General features: G+C 47.7%; 1 protein-coding gene across 1 annotated transcript; it reads right to left on the minus strand.

The window, feature by feature from the left end:
• Positions 1-701: 701 nt before the first annotated feature.
• Rbp2 (retinol binding protein 2) lies at positions 702-18,689 on the minus strand. The gene is made up of 4 exons (XM_041677552.1): positions 18,585-18,689; positions 11,777-11,955; positions 2,367-2,468; positions 702-924 (listed from the first exon to the last, which is right to left on the minus strand). Exons 1-4 carry the CDS (start codon positions 18,655-18,657, stop codon positions 874-876), a joined length of 405 nt encoding a protein of 134 aa, XP_041533486.1. The 5' UTR covers positions 18,658-18,689; the 3' UTR covers positions 702-873.
• Positions 18,690-23,350: the final 4,661 nt, after the last annotated feature.

Consider the following 23,350-nt stretch of genomic DNA (forward strand, 5'->3'; position numbering starts at 1 on the left):
GAGTGACTTAGCACAAACAGACCATAGGGGGCTGCCCCAGAGCCTTGGCAGGTCTGCAGTGCTTACCCTCAGTGTTTCAGCCCTGCACTGTTGGCAGGGACTGAGTCCTCACCAGGGCCAGGCCCCATGCCAAGCACCAGGGTGCATTGACTTGCTTATTTGCCCCAGTGACCTAACATCTTCTCTTACAGAAGAGCGAAAGCAAGGGCAGAAAGGAAAAGGAATGCTCCCTGGTCATTTAGCCAAGTGGTGGAGTGGGAACTTGCAGTGGAATTTTCTAGTGTCTAAACCTGAGCATGCTGCGTGGGTGGAGGGGGAGAAGATGTGGATGGGTGGGCGCTTCACAGCCCACTTCTCCGTGCAGGGCTGAAGCGCTGAGGGCTGAGAGCAGCTGACACTGCAGACCTGCAGAGGCTCTGGGGCAACTCTATATGGTTGACTCATCGGAAGGCAGAGTCTTTGTATAGACTGTTAAGAGAAGGGGTGTACATCTCAACAAAGGAGTGTCTCCTAGAGGAGACGTTCATGACTCAGCATTGTTGCTTGAGATGTTGCTAACCCATCCAGCAAACCAAACAGAGAAAAGGAATCAAACAATGAAGCCAAGAGCATCACAAGCCTGGCAGGCAGTGCCCCCTCTGCCCGTGGGTAAAATGGACAACTAGGAATCAAGGATGCAAAAGGTTTCCAAGGCTGAGAGACTTTTTTTTTTTTAATAATAGGTTCCAAGGTGGGGGGCGGGAGTGGGGTTCCTTCACACACTCGAGTTTAAAGCCAGGCCGGTGACTGAAGTGGGTTCTGTCAGGAGCAGGGGGTTCCCCAGGCTGGTTTCCAAAACTGGCAGAGAACTCCGCATGCGTGCCCGGCTTCCCCTCACTTCTTTTTGAACACTTGTTTGCACACCTGGTCACCACAGGTCAGCTCCTGCAAGTCAGAAAGTGGGTGAGTGACCAACAAGCCCAGATTTGCCCTCTGCCCACTTGGCCCTCCTAGGGTCTGGGGCAGGTGAGCGAGGCTGGGATAAAGAGGGCATTTAGCTGTTCTGGGCAAAGTGTCCCTCCCAGATCCAGTAGGCTGCCATGCCCTTCAGGTAGCAGTAATTTGATTTTGACACTCAAATTGAGCTTGAACAACTATAAAAATGAAAAATACAAAGAAATGACCCTCTTGGGCAGGATTTCTCCTGCTCCCATGGTTAAAGCAACATTGTCTAATGTATTAAAAGGTGGCGAAGCCGAGAGGAAGGGAAGGGTAGCATGGAGAAGCACTAGGTAGGTGGTTAGCGATGGCCCCAAAATAGGGGAAGAGCTTCAGAAGGGCTCCCCCTGTTTTGCCTGCACGGTGGACAGGGTCCCACTTTTCATGGAGGTAGATAGAACCTCGGGCCTTCTCTGCATCTCACTGAACCCTGAGGGAGGAGGGTGAGTGAGCATGAGGAAGGCCGCCATGCTCGCTGCCACTGACCACGGATTTGTTGTCTTAACCACAGGCACTACTGGGGATGGCCATACAATTTTAAAAAATCTATCATCCAAGCCACGGGAAATAGGGAGAGCTGCCCGTGGGAAGCGCCGAGACCACCTCCCATATATCACTAGTTGACATGTCTCAGGTGAAGCTTGCTCAGATCCGAAGAGCATCTTGGTGACATCATATTGACCTCAGAGCTGGGTACCTGCTTGACTCCATAGGTGAATGAATGAATGAATGAATGAATGAATCATTGAGGATGTGTTTGCTGAAGGAGCCACTCATTGAGCAGATGAGTAGCTGAGTGTTTGAAAGGATGAAACTTTTCTCACTCTTCTGATGTGGGGCCCATAAATTGTTGTGAAGATTGCAGAGTGAAAAATAAAGCTGTCTGGACAGTGACAGCTTATTGAAGGATGTCAGCCATTGCCCCTACTGTTCTGTTCTAGTAACAAATCAACCTCACAGGAGCTGGGATCAGGTCCACCATGCCTTAGGCTCCAAGGCTTAGGGTGAGAGTCCAGTGTTCCCACCACGCCCTCCACACCCCTCATGCTCTCAGTCCCCCTCCCCCACCCAGGTACTGACAGGACGTCTGGTCTTGTCCAGGCGACTTATGGCTCACCTTTCTCCCTAGCTTCCTTAGCAGGCTGTCTGCATTTCTCCTTGGATCTTGGTTTCCTAGCTCAGCATTTTAAACTTTCTTTTTAATTGCAGCCGTTCACAGAAACAGCCATATAGATTTCTTCCTGGAGTCCCCTGAGCCAGATGGGAAGGGCTTTCTGACTATATGACCAAACGCATTTGGCCGGGGCTCAGGGCCATTTTTCTTGTCAAAGCTTCTGGCCAGGTGAGTGCCGCGGGAGGAAGGTGCTGTCCAGACCCCAGGGGCTTACCAGGTACAGCTTGTCCCCCTCCACCCACTGCTTCCAGCCGCGATTCTCCTTCTCCCCTTTCTGCACACACACCAGAGTGTCGCCTTCCCAGGTGATCAGCGTCTGCAACGACAAATTGTCAGGCAAATCACACGGATGGCCTTGGGAGACTGAGCAAGTTTCCATCTGCAGCTGCAATTCCTGCAAGCTCCGTCAGCCTCCTACAAGCCCATGGGACAGAGTCCTGCCTCAGTGACCCCAGGGACCTTCCGGTCTCCACTCCATTCTAGCCAAGCTGGTCTCTCCGGACTGCCTGCATTCTCTTCTAAGGGATTCTGCTCAACCCATTTTATTATCTGGCAAAAATAGCATTTCGAGCTAGTGAAGGAAAGATGATAAATTCAACTATCAACAATGTGGAATTTCTGGAAGGGGAAATACCTCAAAGTCAACAGACAAATAACCAGCAGGGAAAAAGAGCTGTAGCGTATCAGTAAAGACTTGATGTCCTTATACATAAAGGGCCTCTGTAAATCAATAAAAAGATCATTAACCTAACAGTCCACGCCAAGCAAACATATGAACCAAGGGCTTACAGAGGAAACTCTTGAAGTAGATGGCTTTTAAACCTAAGGAGAGATAGCCTCCTTCGCAAATAGCAGGAGAAATGCCGATAAGACTGCTTCTCAGATCCAATTAATCACGTGGTCATAGTTCAAAGATTTAGTAGCACTGAAGGGAGGGCTGTCCACCCTTTCTCAGGACTCACCAGGTGGGATGAGAAATGGTTTGCGAGGACTATTTCATATTAGCTTTCAAAATATGGAACTGCACATATTTTTGCATATGGTTTGCTTTTATTTACTTGCTTACTTATTTTGAATAATATTTAACTTTTTATTTAAAAATTTCATATGCTTTTAATTTTTTTTTGGACAAGGTTTCACATAGACGTGTTCTATGTTCTACATAGATCTCACTGTGTAGCTAAGAATGACCTTGAACTCTTGACCTTCCTGCCCCTACCTCCCAAATTCTGGGATTATCATCTCTGATGAAACTGTATATATTCTTTGACCTAAAATGTCTACCCTGGGAATTTTCCTGCAGGAGTCACATTTTGAGCCTTGGCCGCTGCAGGTAGAAATAATCCCTCAGGGAGGTTCCCTAACTAGAGAGCTGCTGCTCACGTGGTTCCAGTTTCTGTCACCCAGAACCAGGAGGGTGCCCTGCTTTCCTTTGGGTTTTCTCTGGGTTGCGATGCTAATGGTATAGCAGTATAGATACAACAGCAGAACTCACGAAGGGCATCCTCCATGTCCAGCCAAGCCTTGCTGGCCTGCCTGTACCCTGGAGGTTGCAAGCCCCTGCACACACACTCGCAAGGTATATGTTCCCTAGACACCCCTGTTTCCCTCTTATTGCCTGCCTTCGTGCCCAGTCAGGCTCACGCACTGCACCTGCTGAGATGTTTATGTCACCCCACTGTGTCTGTGCCTTACTTCCTGGGGGGAGATGAGCCTGACAGAGCTGGTTTTTTCCCTGTATGCATAAACGACCTGGGGCCTCTCTGAAAAAAAATTAGGCTAAGGACCCGAGGCTTGCTTTCTTCTACGTCTTGTAAACGCAACTGATGATAAATTGACTTGTAGGGTGTTTTTTTTTTCTCTTCTTGTGCATTATACAGGCCTGTTTGCTACACGTTGTTAAATCTACCTACTTCTAGAATAATTTTGACCTTGACCATAAGATATACTTTATGTACAGTGTTATTCCCCTCCATTCTACTCCTCCATGCATCACGGGATGGCGCGTTACCACAAAGGACTGGAAGCTTCATAAATGCTGTCAGTGGGTGGCTGTTTAAATACGATGTGATTCCTCCCTGCTTCACAGTCATAGACAGAGTACAGCCAGAGCCGGTTGTTTAAATGTTTAAAAATGCAAGATGATGAGCAGTGTGCCTACGACAAGGGAGCCGGCTGAGGAGTGTGCAGTATTCCCGTGTTTAGTCCCTGGGTGATGATTATCCCTGTAGAGAGACTGAGCTAGGGAGCCAAGATGGAACGGAAGTTCCACTGTTTACTGTTTTTAAAAAATTATATCCATCCATATTGTCACAGACCCCAAATCTAATTTTAGAACAAAATATGCTGTACTTTCTAAAAGAAAGTTGTCTCCTCTTCCTTTAAGACCATCTGAAGCCCCACATCGCTGAAGGACTTATAGACGTTCAAGCCATAGGTCTCCTGGCTCCTCTGGGAGGAAGAAATGTCTGGGAAATGCATCTACCGTTTCTCCCCACTGCCTTGGACTCCATTGCTTCCCTAGTGGATAGGGAAGGACTCTTGTCTTCTCCTTAGGTAAGGAAAGTGTCTTCTCTTCTCCTTCCTCCCATAGTGCCTTGCACCGGAAGCCCCTGTGCTGCTGACCGCACTGACGTCTGTCTCCCTTCACAGGCAAGGAAGCTCAGGGAAGGAGAGACTATGTGGCCGCTGGTGGCTGCAAGGACACTCAGCACAGTGTCAGGCCTTGTGTGGTGGACAGTTTCCCTGAAGCACAGTCCCAAGGGAAGCCCACTCGCCTCCTGCCTTAGAGGCGGTCCCAGCCGAAAGCACACATGCCCTGCCAGGGGGTCGTGCAGTGGACACTGTCCATTTAATTGTCCGTCTTCTGCATAAGGCCTGAGATCCCCGAGGGCAGGAAATGGGGGGGGGGTCTAATTCATCTTGTCACCTACCTCTCTGACACAGACTTGGCAGGCAGTAGGAGCTCATCAAAATTTGCAGAATGAAGAAAGGAGAAAAATGTGAGTGCAAAGAGGCCTGTCCTAATATTTCATTTTAATAACTCACACTGGGCAGCAAGATTCAAAGTTATTCTGACCCAAAAGTAAATTGGCTACCAATGAATCATGGTAATGCTTCCAAGATTGTGGGCTGGCTCCTCCATGAGACAGCGAGAAGCAGAAAGAAGAGAAGAGTTAGATGAACCAACTCCAAGTTTAAATTTCTTATTAATTAAATTATCCTCCCCCTCCCCCTTTTAAGTCCTACTACATAGGCCAGGCTGACCTCAAACTTGTCACTTCCTTGTCTCAGCTTTTCAGAGTGCTGGGGTTACAGCTTTTACGACCACACCCAGCTTTTAGTCCTCATCCCTGTGTCTGAAGAGGTTTTAAAAACGGGCTCAGTTATTTTGAAAGATCATGCAGCTGAGGAAGCCCTAACTTCTTGGGTGGGAAGATGGACAAGAAGGGCGGGTTTGCACAGAACAGAGGCAGGGGTAGAGTCCCAGTGTGACGCTTCTTACACTTCCAAAGTCAGCATCGCTCACAAAGGCTCTTTATGTCAAATTAGACACAGGTGCCCGCCCACTGTTTAATCTGGGTGAGTCAATAGCTGAATCATGGACCTATAAAAGACTATCCTATTTCTTTAAAAATACTGTTTTAAGATTATGACTATATCATTTCCCTTTTTCTTCCTTCTTCCAAACCTTCCCCTGTAACCCCAGCCCCACCCCACTTAGAACTCATGGTCTCTTTTTCTTTAAATTGTTGTTACATATATGTGTGTATATGTTCTTGAATACACAAATACAGCTCAGTCCATATAATGTTACTTGTATGTTTTCAGGGCTGAGCATTGAATAACAAGTTAGAGTGCCCTTCCTTGGGGTAGACTATTTCTCTTGTTTTGAGCATTCCTTAGCTACCTGGACTAACCTCCATGGTACCAGAAGGTACAATGCAGGCTTTCAAAGGAGAGAAGCAAACAGTAGTCTTACCCAGTTATGACATCTTGCCATCGATAAACTACAACAACAACCATCATGGGATGATAGCCCTCAGAGTACAGTAGTGACACACACCTTGGGGCCCACTCAACAAGAGGAAAATCACCCGTGGTCCTGAAAAACAAGCCAACTACACAAGGCTAGTGAAGTCATGGATTTTGGAAGCAAAGCAACATCTTCATTCTTCAGAAGTACAATCATTTGGAGGTCAGATTGTTCAATATAAATGTATGAATGAGAAAGAGGGGGGAGATCTCGATTAAAAACACAAGGGGCAAACAATAACATGCAACTCTTTTTTAAAAAGTTATTATCATGTGTATGTGCCTACATGAATTTATGTGTGCTAAATACATGCAGGTACCTGTGGAAGCCGAGGGTATCAGATTCCATGGAAGTGGAGCTACAGATGGCTGTAACTTACCTGATATAGGTTCTGGGAACTGAACCTGAGTCCTCTGTAAGAGGAGTTAAGGCTCTTAACTGCTGAGCCAGCTCTCTTGAACCAATGAGATAACTCTTTGTGGAGAGGGAAAAGTTGTTCTTTGTTCTTGAATCTGAAAGTAACAGCTATAAACTCCAGGCATGGGATCTACTGACCCATGGAGATGTCCCTCCTTGAAATTTTCCTTAGAGGCTTTGTCTCCAACCACCTGCAGTGCCTCAGAAAGTCCCATTGGGATGCCCTTCAAATCACACGGTGCTATTTGCCATGTCCCTTCCTGCTTTCCCCACTCCTCACTGGCCACTCCAATTCCAAACTTTTTCAAAAATGGATTTATAATTTGCAAACCATAAAATTCATTCTGTTAAAATCTACAATTTTAATAGAGCTTTGAGTGGTGGCAACTTTTTTCCTCGTCTATTCACAACATTGTGTGGCCATCTTCACCAATGCATCCAGAACATTTTCGTTTTATCTCCTTGCTTCTACTAGCACTCAATCCTGCTTCTTCTGCCCTCTAGCCTTATCTTTGTGCATTCACCTGTCATGGGTCTTCATACATGATCTTTTATGTGACGCTTCTGTTGATTAGCATGTTTTCCAGGTTCATTGACACTATACCAGGTTCTTTCACACTATACTTCATTTTTTCTGATGACTGGATAATACCTTAAATTCCATTATGTGGATATTAATTACTTCTTGCTTATTGGTGTGTGTACATGCAAAATTAGTTTGTCTGTATGTGTATGCCAGTGCATGTGCGTGTGTGTATGTGTGTGTTTGTGTAGACTAGAGATAAATGTTGTTGTCTTTCATAATTGCTCCTCACCTTAATTTTTGAGACAGGGTCCCATACTAAATATGGGGCCCACTGATTTGGCTGGACTGTCTGGCTGACAGCCTCAGAGATCTTTTGGTCTCCACCTGCCCAGCACTGGGGGTTACAGATGTTTGCTGCTGTGCCTGGATTTTTTAACATGGGTTCTGGGGTTGCAAAATCAACCCCAGAACTTATGCTTGTGCAGCAAAAACTTCGCTGGCTGGGTATCTCCCAAGCCCTTCAATTTTCTCTATATTTTGCATGCAAATATATGTGTATCTTTTAAGCTTTGAAGATTTAACTTAGGACATTGTGTATGCTAAGCAAGTGTTATTATCAGCTAGCCACACCTCCATCCGTGCTTTTGTTTATTTGAGAAGGGGCTTTTAACCTTCTTAGAAACAAGTCAGGGTAAGAAGTGGAGAACAGATATGGTGCTCAGAAGAGAAGGGGGGTCTCCGAGGCCCTCGGAATCAGCTTTATCTTTGATGTGTTTTTACGCTTCTGCTCTGGGATGACATGGAACTGGGTCCTTCAGGGCTCCTGCTATAACCACACCTTTCTCTAATGAACGTTGAGTTTTCTTGAGGGTTCTGAGTATGATCAAAGAGTTGAGAAGTGGAGCGCTAGGGAATGAGAGTGTGCCAAATGAGGCTTACTGCACACAAAACACATGCATATGCAAAACTGTGCAACACGTGTGTGCACAGAGCTCGTGAGTGTACTCAGAGATGGAGGAGAGGGAGAGGGAAAGGGGGAGGAGAGAGGGGGAGAGGGAAGGAGAAATGGAGGAAGGGAAGGAGGGGGGTACTCATGCACTGCCTGCCTGGCATCTTCTTGGACCTATTCCAGTTAAAGACAGTAGATGGTCCTGAGGGTACCTGTTCTGAATTGTAATTCTCATGTGAATAGACTTTTGTCCAGTCTCTAGCTGAATTTATCTCATCCCACCAGCCTTGTGTGTGTGTGTGTGTGTGTGTGTGTGTGAGAGAGAGAGAGAGAGAGAGAGAGAGAGAGAGAGAGAGAGAGAACTATCCCTGGCTTTCTGCTGCAGACAAAGCAGAGAGAAGCCGAGGAGAAGCTGCTAGTTGAGTTAGCGGCTACTTTCCCTTCAGGGCTAAGTGATGATCTTGATGAGAACAAGGAGAATGGGAAGTGGGGAGGCCAGAGGCTGGGCAAGCTGGTGCTGACAAGTGGAACTCTTTCCGAATCAGGGAAGGCAGGAAGGATGTGACTTATTTCAGAAAGAGGGAATTCTCTGTCATCTCGGGTGATGAAGAACAAGTTAAAGAGGAGCAGCTTGCCTCTCAAGAGCGCACGCTCACTCTCAAGGAGCAGGGGAGTGAATCATGGGGAACAGATTACGCTGGAACAATGGAGAGATGCAAAACTCCAGGGACAAATTTCCCCCTTAGTTCTGGTGTCTGATGAACTGGCTTTTTGGTCACAGTTCAGAAAAGCCTTGTGGATCTACCATCCCGGAGACCCAGACGAAAGGGGCCTAACTTGGACCTCCTGGGGCTTTCCTTTGTCAGATCAGCTCTGAGGGAAGAGCTCCAAACTACTTTTTTACCGCTGTCATTTTTCAGCAAGAATCACTGCATCCAATTTTCCTTGATAGATGAGATTATGAATGCTAGGTCACCTTGGCTGGGGGATGTGCCCTGCTTTCTGTGAGCCCCCACACAGAATGACAGCTATTCCTCCTGGGGCAGGAAAAGGGACCCATGACTCCTTGGGATGCTGGGAAGGTTTAAGCACTGTTAAAGTAGATTTAAATCGCTGCTATTTAGTGATAGGTTCTTATGGTAAGCGTCCCTTCTGGTATTTTCTCGTGACTAAGATGTTGGGGCACAGGCTAATTTGATTCCCTAATTGGCAGTTGTTGGGTTCTTCCCTCATTGCTGTCCTCACTCTTTTGGAAAAAAGCTCTGTCTGCCCATCAGCCAGCTGGGCTGCCCTTACGATGTTGGCATCAGCCATCTTGAACCCTCCGTAAATGCCTTGAAAAGGCTCCTTGATGGTCACAGCTAATTGCTCTGGCTTCTGCAGGCTTGGCCTCAGCCAAGGTTGTTGGAAACAGCTTGTAGCAGACTTTGTACTACCCCAGGCCTTGGAGGACTCTGACTCTGCAATGTCTTCCACCTTCCCTGGTGGCCTTGCTGAGCAACGGCTGTGACCGGGCTAAAGAGGCAAGACTGCGGTTGGTCCTGGCACTCCTTTCTCTGGCTCTCAAAGTGGGCTACTCAGATAGCTGACATTGAAGAAAGATAAAAGGCTGGACAGAGTCACAGATGAGAAACTGCCACCCTGGTCACCAGCTTTCCAGGGAGCTGTCAAGTATTTAGAGCCAAGAATCTCAGACTCTTGGGCTAAGGGCTCGAACAGTGTTCAGTGGTAAGGGCTAAGGGATCTGGACATCTAACCTACAGAAGAGCTCTGACACCTGTTGGCTAAAGGTTCCCATTTCTGAGACGGGCATAGGGTCAGTGACGTCAGAGGGCACCACCTACTGCTACTCCCGCCTGCTCATTGCTGCCACTTGCTATAGCCAAACACTAAGGGAAATAAAAGTGCTGGAGAACAGCATTTGAAGAGCTTTTCTCCTTTGCTCTTTGGTCTCTCCTTAGTAAAGCTAAAGGACTCAGCTAGCCAATGACTAATACTCTCAGGCCGGGAGAGGAACCAGAACTTTTCCCCTGAGACTTTAGAAGAGCTCCTGGAAGAACAAGACAGGGTCTTGCCTAGGAAGAGGGGGCTGCGGTGACTGGGCAGAGAAAGGTGGAGGATCCCACATCACTGTGTCATCCCAACGGGCTGATGAGGGCTCATTTACTCGAGACAGTGTATCCCTTCTCTGGTTAGGAGCCTGGCAAAGGCAAGTTGGCACAGAAAGTGCTGTGACTATCCAAACATCCAAACTGGCAGCCTTGTATAAACTACATAGGCATAGGTGGTCTAGCCAATGGTCACTGGGACATGTGATAAACCAGTAGCCCTTCCAGGTCTTCTGTACGATCTTCAGGGCTGTGATGCTAAGGTTCGGGGAGGAAAGCCTTTAAGTGGGACTGAGATAGAATCTCTCTTCTTCCTGTTCGGAGGGTACAGGCCAGGTGCAATGGCCAAAAACTGGAACATAGTGTGAGGAGCAGGCCACTGGGCAGGGGCATCACACTGCAATGTAGGGGAGCTACTGTTGCCCCTACTTCTCTTACCCCACATTTTCTTGCCACTTAGCAGTCTCTGCTTTCTTCATGAACAGCTGTTTGGATAAAGGTATGTTCTTTCTTAGAGTTGAGGTCTCAGACTTGGAGATGACATGTCACCTTCTGTTGAGAGTGGTTTTCTATGTGCTTTCGGGGTTGACCAGTTCAAGTAGAGTAGCCCCCTCTCATCAATGAGGTGTATGCTCCAAGAACCTTGGTGTGACCTCGGGTAGAATTGAACCCTATATATTCTGTGGAACTAACATGGCTACCGAGTGACGGATGGCTGGGTGATGCATAGGTAATGTATAGGGTAGATAGGCTGGACAAAGAAATGGCTAACATCCTGGGCAGTGTGGAGCAGGCAAGGGAGACTGTGTCATGCTGCTCATGGGGTGCAGTTTAAAACTTGGGGGTTGGTTTCTGGGATCTCCCATTCACTATTTTTGCTCTGCAGTTGACCGTGGGAAACTGTGGGACCTAGTGAGACCTTGGCTAACGGAGGACGACCGCAGTTCAAATACTGGAAGTATGGCCTTTGACTCCACAGGGTTCCATAGATTATATCCCAGGAGTTAAGTCTCGCTGGGCAGAAGCCACACAAGTCACCAGTACTGGGTTACTAACTTTACTGAGTCCACTGAGTTTGTCGTATTTCATTTGCATCATGATTTTCTAAAAAGGAAGTTGGGTCATGTTAAAGTGAGAGGCTACATGTAAAAACACATGCATTCTCAGGAACCCTAACAAAAACAAACAACAGAAAGGCAGGTACCATGAAACCTCATCCTTTCTTGGGCCAGGCTGGCTGGAGCTGAGCATGGATGCCTCTCTAGGCCTAGATAAACTGCTTGGCTGAGCTCCATGGTTATCCGTTCTTAGGACACTCCATCTTACCCTCTTTCTGCTGCTTCCCCAGCCTTGTAGTAGAGAGGATGGGACCCTGCCTTAATTTCTCACATGATCTAAGGCCTTTCCGCTTCCTTCTCCTGACTCTCTTTACTCAGCCTTCACCAATTACTCATTGCCAATGTCAGTTCATTCTCGATCTGCTTACTGGAACCTTCCTGGGGTTGGTTCTATCATCTAGTCAGTGTGAAACCAGAAAGTCATGCCTTGCATGAACAGCCCCAGTGAAACCCCTCCCACCCAGGAGTACCTTGACATGCCGGCCGTCCAGGCCCTTTGTGTGTTCGTCAAACTCCACCCCGACGGTAAAGTCCAAGTCATAGTTTCTGAACGTGCTGTTGGTTTTTGTCTTGAAGTTATCACCGTCTTGAGTGATGATCTTCGTCTGATTCAGACGTACTGCGATCTTGCGGGTGGCAAAATCAATATCTGTTGGCAGAGGGAGTAGTGGAGGTTATGATGTGTGCAGCCAGGCTCATTCATTTCTTTAACAAGGCAAAGTGCTCAGGCCCAGAAACTCAGGCTGGGGACACGCCACATTTCTTTAAGTGAGAAGCAAGAGTTGTCTTACACACGACTTGATCATGGGTTTGCTGACTCTGTCCTCCCCTGTATCCCTTACCAGAACCAGCCCTAGGGTGATGCTCACAGTAGATGCTCAGATAATAAGGACTTGTTAATGGAGGAGCGTGGTCCAGGGCAGTGATATTAAAGCCAGGACCCTGGACCACCATTAGCAGCAGCAGCAGAACCTGGAAACCCATGGAAATCTGTTTCTACTCATTTTGTGCACACCACAGTTTAAAACCACAAGCACCCAAGAGTGAGGGCAAGGGGCAGGTGGGTCCCGATTTCCCAGCTATGTGACCTTACAGAAGCCACTCTCTCTTCCAGAGCTTCAGTTTATCCTGGCAAATGAGGAAAGAATGCTCATTTCCTTTGGTTGTGGTGGTGAGGATTTAGTCAGCTCTATGGAGAAAGTCTGTACATGGCTCCCAAGAGCTGCGTGTATTCATTCACTACACACAGGCTTCCATTATGGTCCTTGTCTGTTTGGGTCACATGGGGACCAGATCACTTTAGCCCAGAGCAAAAGTTCCAGATCACATTTGTGTATCCCTATAGCTACTGGATACACACCTCACTACAGAGCAATATAACTGTAGCTATCATGGTGCCCTTTGTCCAGCCTAGCGGGATACCTCTCAGGCTGGACCAGCTTCTTCCCTCTGCTTTGCTCGATCAGTGGCTTTTACTCAAATCCTGCATGTTGAAGTTGTGCTAACCAGAGCTCCTGCAGCCATCACTAGGGGTAGGAAGAAGATGCTGCTAACCAAAGGGGAACACTCCAGGTAAACGACTATGGAAGGATGGGAAATTGTGGGGAAATTTAGGACAGATTGTTCTTTAGCTAGCAAATCCATATCCGTTCTGTGGAAGTGGACATCGTGGCCCAGAGAATTGAAGCGGTGGGCTCAGCACCATCCCACTTCACAGTGTCCCTACAAATGCAGCCCGCTTGTCATTTATAGCTAAGGCTTTCTAACAAAAATTATGACTTGTCCTGGGCTGCCTAGAATAGCGAATCACAGTGAAATGTCTGGTTGTTGTTGAGAGAACCAGTGTGTCCTGGAAATAGCATCCTTGTCAATCTTCCTGACTAGGGCCAGGAGAATGTTATTAGGGGTTCTATGCAAATGGAAGCAAACACTGCTTCGCTTCCAGATTGAAAAATGGCTTGGCCTCTTGGCCACCCTTTAGCGTTCACACAAGCCAGTTAATCATGTCACCTCTGCTCCACCTGGGGAAGGGAGCCAAAAACTCTGCTGGTGGATTTCTTGTTAGATATTTCTAATCAAAGGGTTTAACTGATGCTATAGAATACACATTTGTGTGCACACGCTAATACACACACACACACACACAGTACACAAACACTTCCTCTTTGAACTTTGCAGAGGAAACTACTTTCCTGATATGATATTTTAACACTAGGGTTATCAAGTTTGTTTTATCTGCTTTTCGGTCTTACAGGTACCTCCGAGCCTGATTTACAGCCAGGTAAAGTGACATTCTATCTCAGAAGGAAAGGTCCAAAGACAAGCTATTTCTGAATAATATACATGGTTCGTGGCTGCCGCTGCGGAAAAACAAATCAACAACAGCCAAAGTGACTTTATTAAGCATACTTTTCATAACTGCATCTTGAACAATGCAAGCCATAAAGCTGAAATACGAGCGTGCTTCTCAACGTTAAAATGCTCTGTAATATGCTTGCAAAGAAAGCTAAAGTTGCAAGCGAAAAGGGCAGGTGCTCTTTGTAAATTAAAGAGCAGAGATGCGCAGGAATCCATCACGGGAAATCTGAGAACAGTTCAAAGTGCGGCCTCAATGGGCTTTGAACCTGGACTCCTTAACTCTCAAATCATCGACTCTTCCAGGCAATAGGGAGAAGCCGAGTGGAAGAACAATTTTCTCTTTCTTTCCATACCATTTCCTCCTCCAGAGGACACATTTAGAAGGGAATTAGACTGGTCCCCGCCTCTCTTCCTTCGCTCCCTCCTGGCTATTGCAGGCAGGCTGGTGACCCTGGGCTACTGGCTCGTACTCAGTACTCTGCACCCTTACTCTAGTGATCTCCACTGGGGTGGGTTCATGGGAGAAGTGTTACCAGCACGTGAAAGTGGGACCGGAGAAGGGGGAAGCAGTTATTGTTGTCTCTTGGATTTTTCTGTCCCTTGGTACTTTTTCCTTCCAAAGTCCAACTAGGTACCATGTGGCACAATTAAGACTCTGATGAACTGAATAACTTGGTTGGCTTGTCAATGCCAGCAGAAATCCAGAGTTTTGTACAATAACTGCATTCTCAGACCATCAGCTGCTGGTTGGTTTTCAGTTAGGGACCCTGAGTAACCTTCTTAGTGTTTTTTGAAGGCGCTATCTCTCTGCTTTGGATGTCTCCACCATTTAGCAATGTTCAGAGTGAAGTCCTTACCACTACCTTGGCACCCTCCTGTCCAGAGCTGCCCGGTGGGAAGGGTTAGCAAGTTGTTAGAAGAGATAGATCAGGTTCCTGTCTGGGTCCTGCTATTTCCTAGTCACCTGTATCCCTAGGCATTTCTCCTTCTTCTCTGGGCTTCAGGTTCTTCATCTCATCAAATGAAAAATATCCCTTCTGTCCTCAGACCTGACTATACTCCAAGCTCTAGGCCTCATCTCAACATGTCCATATCCATGCTGTCCATGTCTTGGCTGTGTAGGGGGCGTATGAGGTCAAACCAGGAGAAACAGAATTCTTGGTCTAACCTCTGGCAGTCTTTCCACCCTCAGCCTCCTCTCCTATCTTCCGTTTGTCTGTATCTTCCATCTGTCTGTACACTCCCACACCCCAGCCTCCTGCGGTGTACCTTCCTGGACACACAAAAATCTTTTGCACTTACTGTCCCTTGCTTTGGGAACATAGTTTAGCTTCAGCTTCTGGCTTTAAGAATTGTCAACTCTTTGGCTTGTCTTCCTTGACCTGGTGACCTTTTGTAACTCTTCAGACATTGTTCTCCTTCTTTGTCTATTTTTTTTCCCTCTGATGTTTGTTGAGACAGGGTTTCTCTGTGTAGCCCTAGCTGTCCTGGAACTAGCTCTGTAGACCAGACTGGCCTCAAACTCACAGAGATCTGCTTGCCTCTGCCTCCCAGAGTGCTGGGATTAAAAGCATGCACCACCATTGCCCGGCTTCTTTTTTTGTCTTTAAAATGCTTTCATTACCTAGAATCACCTAGCACAGCGTTCTGGTGTTCTCTCTCGGCACCCTTCCGCTCCTCCCACCAGGGAGGAGATCAACTCTGCGTGGGTGGGGGACAGTCTTCTCATTTACTATTCCATGACCAGTGACCACAATAGCTCCCTCCAGAGCAGAGCTGCTCGGATTCTGCGCAGATGACACAGCCCCTGCTTCCATAAGCAACCACTGATGCTCCATGTGGCACCTGGGTGAGTCTCCACCCTGGGCAGAGCTAATGGACTCTGCTCTCATCTCCTTCACGTGATCAGAAGCTTTTTTCTACAGCTTTGCCCGCCCCTCCTTTAGAAATGAAGACCTTTCCCCCACTCCTCTTTTTCTGGTCCAAAGGCGGATGGTAGACACGACAGAATTGATGGGTGATGGGGCTTTCAAGCTGCATTCTTCAGGGTCAGAAAGGGTCTAGGAAAGCCTTGCAGTGCCCAGGAGGCACCACTCAGTCATCCTGGACACTTGTGCTCTTAATGACTTTGATAATTTGAGGCAAACCCAAAGGTTGCCATGCCACATCATTGTGCTGAGGTCGGTACCTGAGTCATGTGTGGAGGCGAGGGTATCCAGTGAGCCACTGGGTATTGACAAAGCCAGAGTGCTGCTCCCTCCCTACCGCAGGGAGAACCAGGTCCCCCAGAGAAAGCCAGTTCCCTCACTGATGGACCAAGTTAAAGTCCAAGAAAGTGATGGCTCTTAGGCAAAGAACACTGTCATACCTGATGGCATTTACACACCTGGGGATTTGCAAAGATCTCTGCCATGCTCATCCCAAATTGCCAAGTGCACAAAAGGGCACAGAAGGCAAGCTTCATTGATTACCCAGCCTCGGGAAAACAACCGCACCTTTTCAGCAGGGTGAGGCAGACATCAAACTAATCTATGGAGCAACTTTTGACAAGGTAGAGTGACGGGGCAGCCACTCCTCATGTGCTTTCGGCTGATTCCCTTGGCATTAATCACTGCCAGTCCCGTCCTGCCCATGGGCAGGTGAAGGAAATCAGGTGTCTTGGCTCAGTGGTGTGAGCATAACTCTGGCTGAGGTTTTTTTGTTTGTTTGTTTGTTTTTTTTTTTTTTTGGACAGGGCATTGTGGTGTCGAGGTGGGGCCAGTCTGTAGGATCCTGAGACAGAATGCTATCAGCAGCTGGGCACCAGTACAAGGACACCCACGCTGTGTGTCTAGCTAGAGCGATCCCCTGCGGTAGTCATTTCAATCCCCAAAGTGCCAGCTGCCCTTCTACAGAGCGGGGACCAGCTCCAAAGAGTTGAATCAGTCTGCTCAGTCTAACATGATGTTAGAGTGTACATTTTTAATGAAGCCCAAATTGATGAGAAGTAACTGATGCTAAGGATTCAAAAAGTCAATCCTGAAGTATCTAAGCAGCACACTCAAACTGAAAGTCCCTCGTGCCCATTGTGGTGTAAGCTTGTATCAGAGTCCAAAGGAAGCCAGATGTAGATAGCAGATTCCTTTCAAAGAGCTAAGGGTATACCCCCAGCATCTATCTTGAGGAAAAAGGGAAGGGGGTGGTCATGTTTGCCTTCTACCTTCAAACTGAGGAGCTGGACTCCAGGAGTCTACCCATGGGACCATACACTGAACAGGTACTGGATTTTTATCACTAATATCATTATCATGTGTATGTGCATATGTAGTGTGTGCATGGTTGGGGGACATGCGTGTGCCACAGCTTGTATGCGGAGGGCAGAGGACAACTTTTGAGAGTTGTTTTTTTCCTTCTACTGTGGGCTCCGGGGATTAAACTCAGGTCTCAGGCTTGTGTACCAAGTGTTTGTACTCGTTGCACCATCTTGCTCTCCCTGGAATTCGTATAGTTTAAGCGAATGCGGCAAAATGCACACTGCTTTCTGATAATAATCTATGTGCCCAGCTTGTCTAGTATACTTATGAAACCAAGGTGCTTCCAAACAGCCCATGTGACAAGACTTTCAGTTGGCCAAAATCACAGCTGCACCTAGCAGCACCTAGAGAATCTACAATATGAGCGTTTTTATCTCTATTTGGCAGATGGGGAAACTGAGGTCACAAAAGGTCAAAAACCTGATTCCACATCACAGAGTAAGTCCTGGGGGGGGAGCTTAGGCTGCACGCACTCTGGGCTCGCCTACCCCTCTAATCAGTTACATATGTGGGCTCAGAACCCCATTTCTGTTGGCCACCTGTGTCACCAAGCAGAAGTGTGACAGGAATGTTTCCTTTCTTCCTGCACCATGCTCCACTCCGTTCCAAACGAGCTAGGTGTCCTCACCCTAGTGAGTGGAGCCCCAATAAGAGGAGATTTTTGCCTGTCTTTCTTTAAATGCTGAGGTAAACCCCACAACCCCCGATCTCACATACTTCTCACCACCATACCCAAATTTCTGGGCCTCCGAGGCCACGTACAACCATTTCTCTCTCATCCTTGTGTGGCTCCCTCATGTGCAGGCATGTGTGTGAGGAAATTCAGGGTGGAGAAGGTGAGCAGGGTGGGGAAGAAGTCAGCTGGGCAGCCGAGATCCTCGCCCGGTGCCTGGCTGCTGCCGCCCTTGTGAAGCCCCTGTGGTGACTCACCCCCATCTCCGTTCAAGTATAGCCCAGAGGTTTCCAGGACCACATGTTTCTGCCAACACTAGGAGAGACCTACAGACCTACCCTGTCACTAGCTTGGGACACAGACAGATGAGTAGCCCTTGGCCTGGAGCAGAACTCAGATAACAGTTAGTGGTTTGAGCCATATGATAGCAGCTCCCTTCAGCCTTCTGTGAGCCTGAATGCCTCAGGGTAGAGAAATTGGTTAGCTGCTTCTTCAATTTTTTTTTCTATGACAAGGCCGAGAAAAACTCCAACAGGAGTCATTGGTGATAATGGCTGATTCAAATGGTTATCTATGAGGTGGTGATGGTAAGGCCAGAGAGTGATCATGGTGTCCTTTAGGGCAGACAACACTGGTCGTGTGTGTGTGTGTGTGTGTGTGTGTGTGTGTGTGTGTGTGTGTGAACATGTGACGCGTGTCTGTATCCTCCATCCAGTGTGTGTTTTCTGCCAGCCAGGCACTGTGCTCAGAACATTCTAACCCCATCCTATTTATTATTTCCAGGTAGGGAAAGAACCTCATAGAGTTCATGTATCTCAGCTGACTTGGCACGGTTCTGACTGGGACAGAGGGGATTTGCCCAGAGCTCTGATGAGTCTCCCACTAGCACCTCCTAGAGGACCAGTCTATTATCCTCCAAATGTCCCCTTCCTCCCCATCCCCTTTACCTCTTACCTAGGGCCTTCATGTAGCCTTCAAAGTTCTCATTACTCTCCATTTCCCAGGTTCCATTCTGGTCCCTCGTCATGATGGTGGCCTCTGGTCTGGTGTAGGCGTCTGGTGACCGTGAAGGGACAGGCTGCAGGGAGACTGTGTTAAACCGAATTGCTTTTATAGCTTAGTCGGCTGGGTGTAAGAAGATAGTGGAGTCAAAGGTCACAAGGCTGACTCAAAGGAATCATCTTTGCCTCTGCAAAGTTCAGCAGGTCTGTGGGCAATCTGGGCAAAGTCCTGTTGTTGCCGGGTGTGCGTGTCCCAGTGACCTCCACGACACGCTGCCTTGGAGCAGCTTGTTTGTGACTGATGGCCTCCCACAGAGGCTCTGGCCTCCCGTGGAACATTCTATCCAGTTCCTAAGGGAAGCAAACACTGAGTATCTGCCCCACAGGCTCTGCAGCCCGGCAGCAGCCCAGCACTAGGCCTACCCACCACATCACCAGCGCTCTAACCAGGCTGGCGAAGCTGAGATGGTGGCTCTCACATCCATGGACGTGTACTCGGTGCCTCGTGGCACTTGAACTTCATTTTGTCTTAGTTTACAACAGATCTTGGGTTGTACTTAACAGCCTTCCTTCCACAGGTAAGCAAGGCTCCAGGAGGTTAAATGACAAGCCGTCTAATAGCAGGTGTCTTGTAAAAGACGGAGCCGAGAGAAGGACTGTGGCAACAGAATGAGACAGAAAAGGATGTTGGGATTCATCATTTGAGGCCCAGCCAGAAGCTTACAGAGCATGCGGTAGCGGTGGGGATTTGTGCCCACACTCAGATTTAAGCACACAATTCCTCCGACCTCCCAACCCCCAGGTCTTGCATCCAAGAAGGGAAGGAAGGCTGACCTAGTAGGGGGAGGGGATGGAGACAAGAAAGGATGTTAATTGTGATGAACTAGAAGTCTGGGTGTTGATGAGCAAAGCAAATGGAGGCGTTGGTGCTGATACAAGACCAATGAGGAAATCCATACGCCCACAGGAGATCCAAACTCTTGCGGGCTGTCGTTTCAGTGAAGGTGTACACTAGTCAAAACGCCAAGACAACAAGGGAGTCTGTGTCTTTAGCTTGGACTCTGCATAGGTTGAAAGGATCCGTTGAATGCGGCATGCCTGACTTTGACCTGGATTTAGACTTTGAATTTATACTCGGACTAACCGAAGGGATTCAGTAAGTGTGAAACTACATTGATACGTTTCAGTCCAGGCCAGAAAGAGTTCTCTGTGGTAAACACATGTAAAAAGAGGTTCGAAATCGGAAAACATTGTGAAGCTTATTACCAAGACCTAGTCCCAGAAGTAAATAGGTCTCCAAGAGTTTCAGATACCAACTAGAAAATAGATTTTAAATCAATATGGAAATTTATGGAGATGAAAATTTTCCATAATCAAATTTTGGAAAAATTATGGAAATCACACCAAAACTTAAAAAGGCATAAAATGATATTTTTTAAAAAAATTACTGCAGGTGTAGTGGCACATGTCTTTAGTCCCAGCACTCAGGAGACATAGGCAGGTGGATCTCTTGTGAGTTCCAAGCCAACCTGGTCTGTGTAGCAAATTCAGGATAGACAGAGCTACGCAGTGAGATTCTGTCTCAAAAATATTGTTAGTATTTTAGAAATTAAAAATAAAGTTGCTAGGGGCTACACATACATATACTCAGGCACTTACATATAAAATAAATAAAGAGATATTTAACATATATAGTTGCTAAAATTAAAAAGGCAATAGATGGTATGAAGAGTTTATTAAATATTGCTGAGGAGAGTATCTGTAAAATGGAAGACCCAAGAAGTTTACTCAGAGAGTAAATGTGCTCTTTAGTTTTTACCAATTTGACCCAGCTCTAGACATATTGAGATATTGCCTCTAGCAGACTATCCTGTGGGCAAATATTGGGGGCATTTTCCTGATAAATGACACCGGAGGATCTAGTCTGCAGTAGGTGATGCCACCCATGGCCAGGTGGTCCTGGGTTGTATAAGAAAGCTGGCTGAGGTTTCAATAAAGGCACCTTGTTCGTAGTATGTGGCTTGCCTTTATCTCCACTACATCAGAGGGGTAAGATCCTGTTGTCTTGCTCCAAACTCAGCTCTGTTTGTCTAACAACTGTCCAGAGTGCTACTTTTATAATTTTGGCAACTAAGATCCCATATGATACAGCACCATAACCCAACACCATTGACAAATGACTCACTTTTTATTAACGTCTATGTACGACTGATGGATGTCTAGGAGGGCACAAAAGGCTTGGTGTCTTTGTCTTCACATTGCAGCTCTCCCCTCTGCAAGCTCAGCCTTGGACTCAGAGCTTCGCCAGCTGTTCCCCTTGGAACAGGTATGTGAGAAACGGGCTGAGTAGTATGTAGTGACTGTAGCTAGGAGGTTGCAATGGGTGGGCTAGATGCTTACGCATTGCCTTGAAAATTGACAAAGCTGCTCCTGAGCCATGGATCCTGAGCTATGGCCAGGATCTATGTCCTCTGGAGAGCACATGAGGTGGGCAGGGTGAGACCCAAGAATGGGCATTTCTACAAAGCCTCCAGGAGCCAATGCCCCTGCCCCAGGACCACAGTGAAATTGTTGTCTAACAGAATGGAAGAAAGCGTCACTTCCTGGCCTTCACTGCTGGGCACTTACCTACCTTGAGTTTCATATTTATTCTCTAGTCATCGTAAGAGAGACAGAGACAGAGCGGAGGACAGAGAGAGAGAGAGACGGAGAGGGCGCACTTGGTCATGAGTGTTTGCCTGTGAGGGCCAACAAGTGTGTGGAGACCAGAAGACGATCCTGGCAGCATGCCTCCTCTGGTATCACTCTTCTTACTTTTATTTTTTTTTATTAGAATTTAATTTTATGTGTGTATTTTGTCTGAATGTATGTGTGTGCATCGCTTGCATGCCTGGTGCCAGTAGAGGCCAGAAAGGGTGTCAGACCCTCTAGAACTGGAGTTACAGATGGTCGCTAGCCACCTAATAGATGCTAGGAATTCGAGTTGGGTCCTCTGCAAGAGCAGCCAGTGCTCTTCACTGCTGCGAAGCCATCTTTCCAGCCACACCCATCTTGATTTTTGAGACAGGGTCTCTCATTGGCCTAGGGCTTGCTGATTAGGGTCAGGTGACCCCCAGGGTCTGTGCCAGTTATAAATGGTTAGAATGCCTGGTTTGTAAATGTGGGTTCTGGGGTTCCAACTCAGGTCCTCAAGCTTGTGCAGCCGACAGTTTATCTTCTGGGCCATCTCCCCAGGCCTGTCATTTTAAACATTTAAATAGAGAAAAAGACGGATAGGTTCTTAGAAGGGTTCCTGGCATCTACTAATGGTCTGTTCAGGATGGCGGCGGTGCTGTGGGGCTGCCGACCAAGCTGCCCTCCAAAAACCAGAGCTTTCTTATCCCATGGTTTCAGATCTGTGTACAGAGGTCAGAGGCGAACTAGGAGGAAACGGGGCCATGAGAAAAGCAGTGGCCACTTAAGCACTCAGCCATACAAGTCCACGAAAGATCACGTTCCTCACACGTGGTCACAGAGGCCCAGCAGCCCGCCCTCCCTCCAACTCTGACCATACCTGAGTGCATCCCATTTTGTATCTGCTTACCCTTGGGGCATCCCTGAGGTGACTTAAGCATGGAAAAAAATTACCATCTGTAACTAACCTGCAAGGAATATTCTGGAGATCAGAGGAAGAAAGGCAGGCCAATCGCTGGGAATGAGCTTAAGGAAGGGCCCAGGCCAGTGTGAAGTCTTCAGCTGTGCCTGCCAGCTGGCCTAGGGAGGCTTCCTCTACCAGGAAAACCTCACCCAGTCCTGCCCAGGTCCTCCCAAGTTCCCCTTGCTTGCTTTCTTCCTCCCTCCTCACTGTTTTTTGTTGTTCTCCTGTACTGAGGCTCAAACCCAGGGACTCCTGCATCCTGGCAAGTGCTCCACCTCTGAACTCTTTCCAGGCCCCTCCTTCCCTCACAATGAAGATGGCTCTGTACTGGATGCTGCTCAGTGCCTCAGGGAAGATGCCATCCCTGCCTGCCGCTCCTCTGGGGTGATGCCCCTGTGATTCCAGCCCAGTTGCATGTGCTCTCTGTGGAGATCAGAAAGTCCATGCCTTTGTCTGCAGGCAGCAGGAGGAAGGCCACCTGGGATTTCTTTGAGCCAGAGGCCAGGCTGGGCCTTGTCTCAGTCTTTTACATACCTGGTGCTTAAAACATTTGCATTCCAGAAGGGAGAGCAAAAGAGCAAGGAGGTCATATTTCCGCCACCCCTCCCTCACCCACGACCCAGGGATCACATTGCCCTGGCTCAGGAAGAGTTTTAGTGGTTTCTTCCCTTCCCTTATCCTGTAGTCAGAGAAGGCAGGAGCTGAAGGGTTCAGTCCTAACCATCCTTTTCCCTAGGGGTGCTCCTTACCTCTCCAGGGGTACTTGAAGGATCTACCCCACAGAAACTTCTATTCCCTGCACCGCAACCCGTTTCACCAGACCCAAGGGATATCTGGCCAGGTAGAGTTGGGTTATGGGTCTCTGAGGGCGTAGGCACCACTTCACTTTCCTCCCGTGCTTAGTGCCTGCAGTGTGGTGGCCAAGGAATATGCCAATGCAGGTCGAATGAGCACAGCTTGTTAGGGGTATGACCAGGGTGGGACTTTCTGGGACATTAAGCCCTAGCTCGAGGCATCTCCTGGAGCTGGAAGGACAGAAGAACTTTGATTACAAGTGGTTCTGTGAACTATTAGCAATTCTT

The sequence above is a fragment of the Microtus oregoni genome, unplaced genomic scaffold, assembly GCF_018167655.1.
Source record: "Microtus oregoni isolate MIOR12 unplaced genomic scaffold, Mior012 000028F_ref0000031, whole genome shotgun sequence".
Classification (NCBI taxonomy): domain Eukaryota; kingdom Metazoa; phylum Chordata; class Mammalia; order Rodentia; family Cricetidae; genus Microtus; species Microtus oregoni.

Coding starts and splice junctions, on each gene's coding strand:
- Rbp2 (XM_041677552.1), bottom strand. CDS start 18,657: ATGACGAGGGACCAGAATGGAACCTGGGAAATGGAGAGTAATGAGAAC. Junction 2,469..11,776: donor TGGACGGCCGGCATGTCAAG/GTACTCCTGGGT, acceptor TTGTCGTTGCAG/ACGCTGATCACCTGGGAAGG. Junction 925..2,366: donor AGGGGGACAAGCTGTACCTG/GTAAGCCCCTGG, acceptor TCTGACTTGCAG/GAGCTGACCTGTGGTGACCA.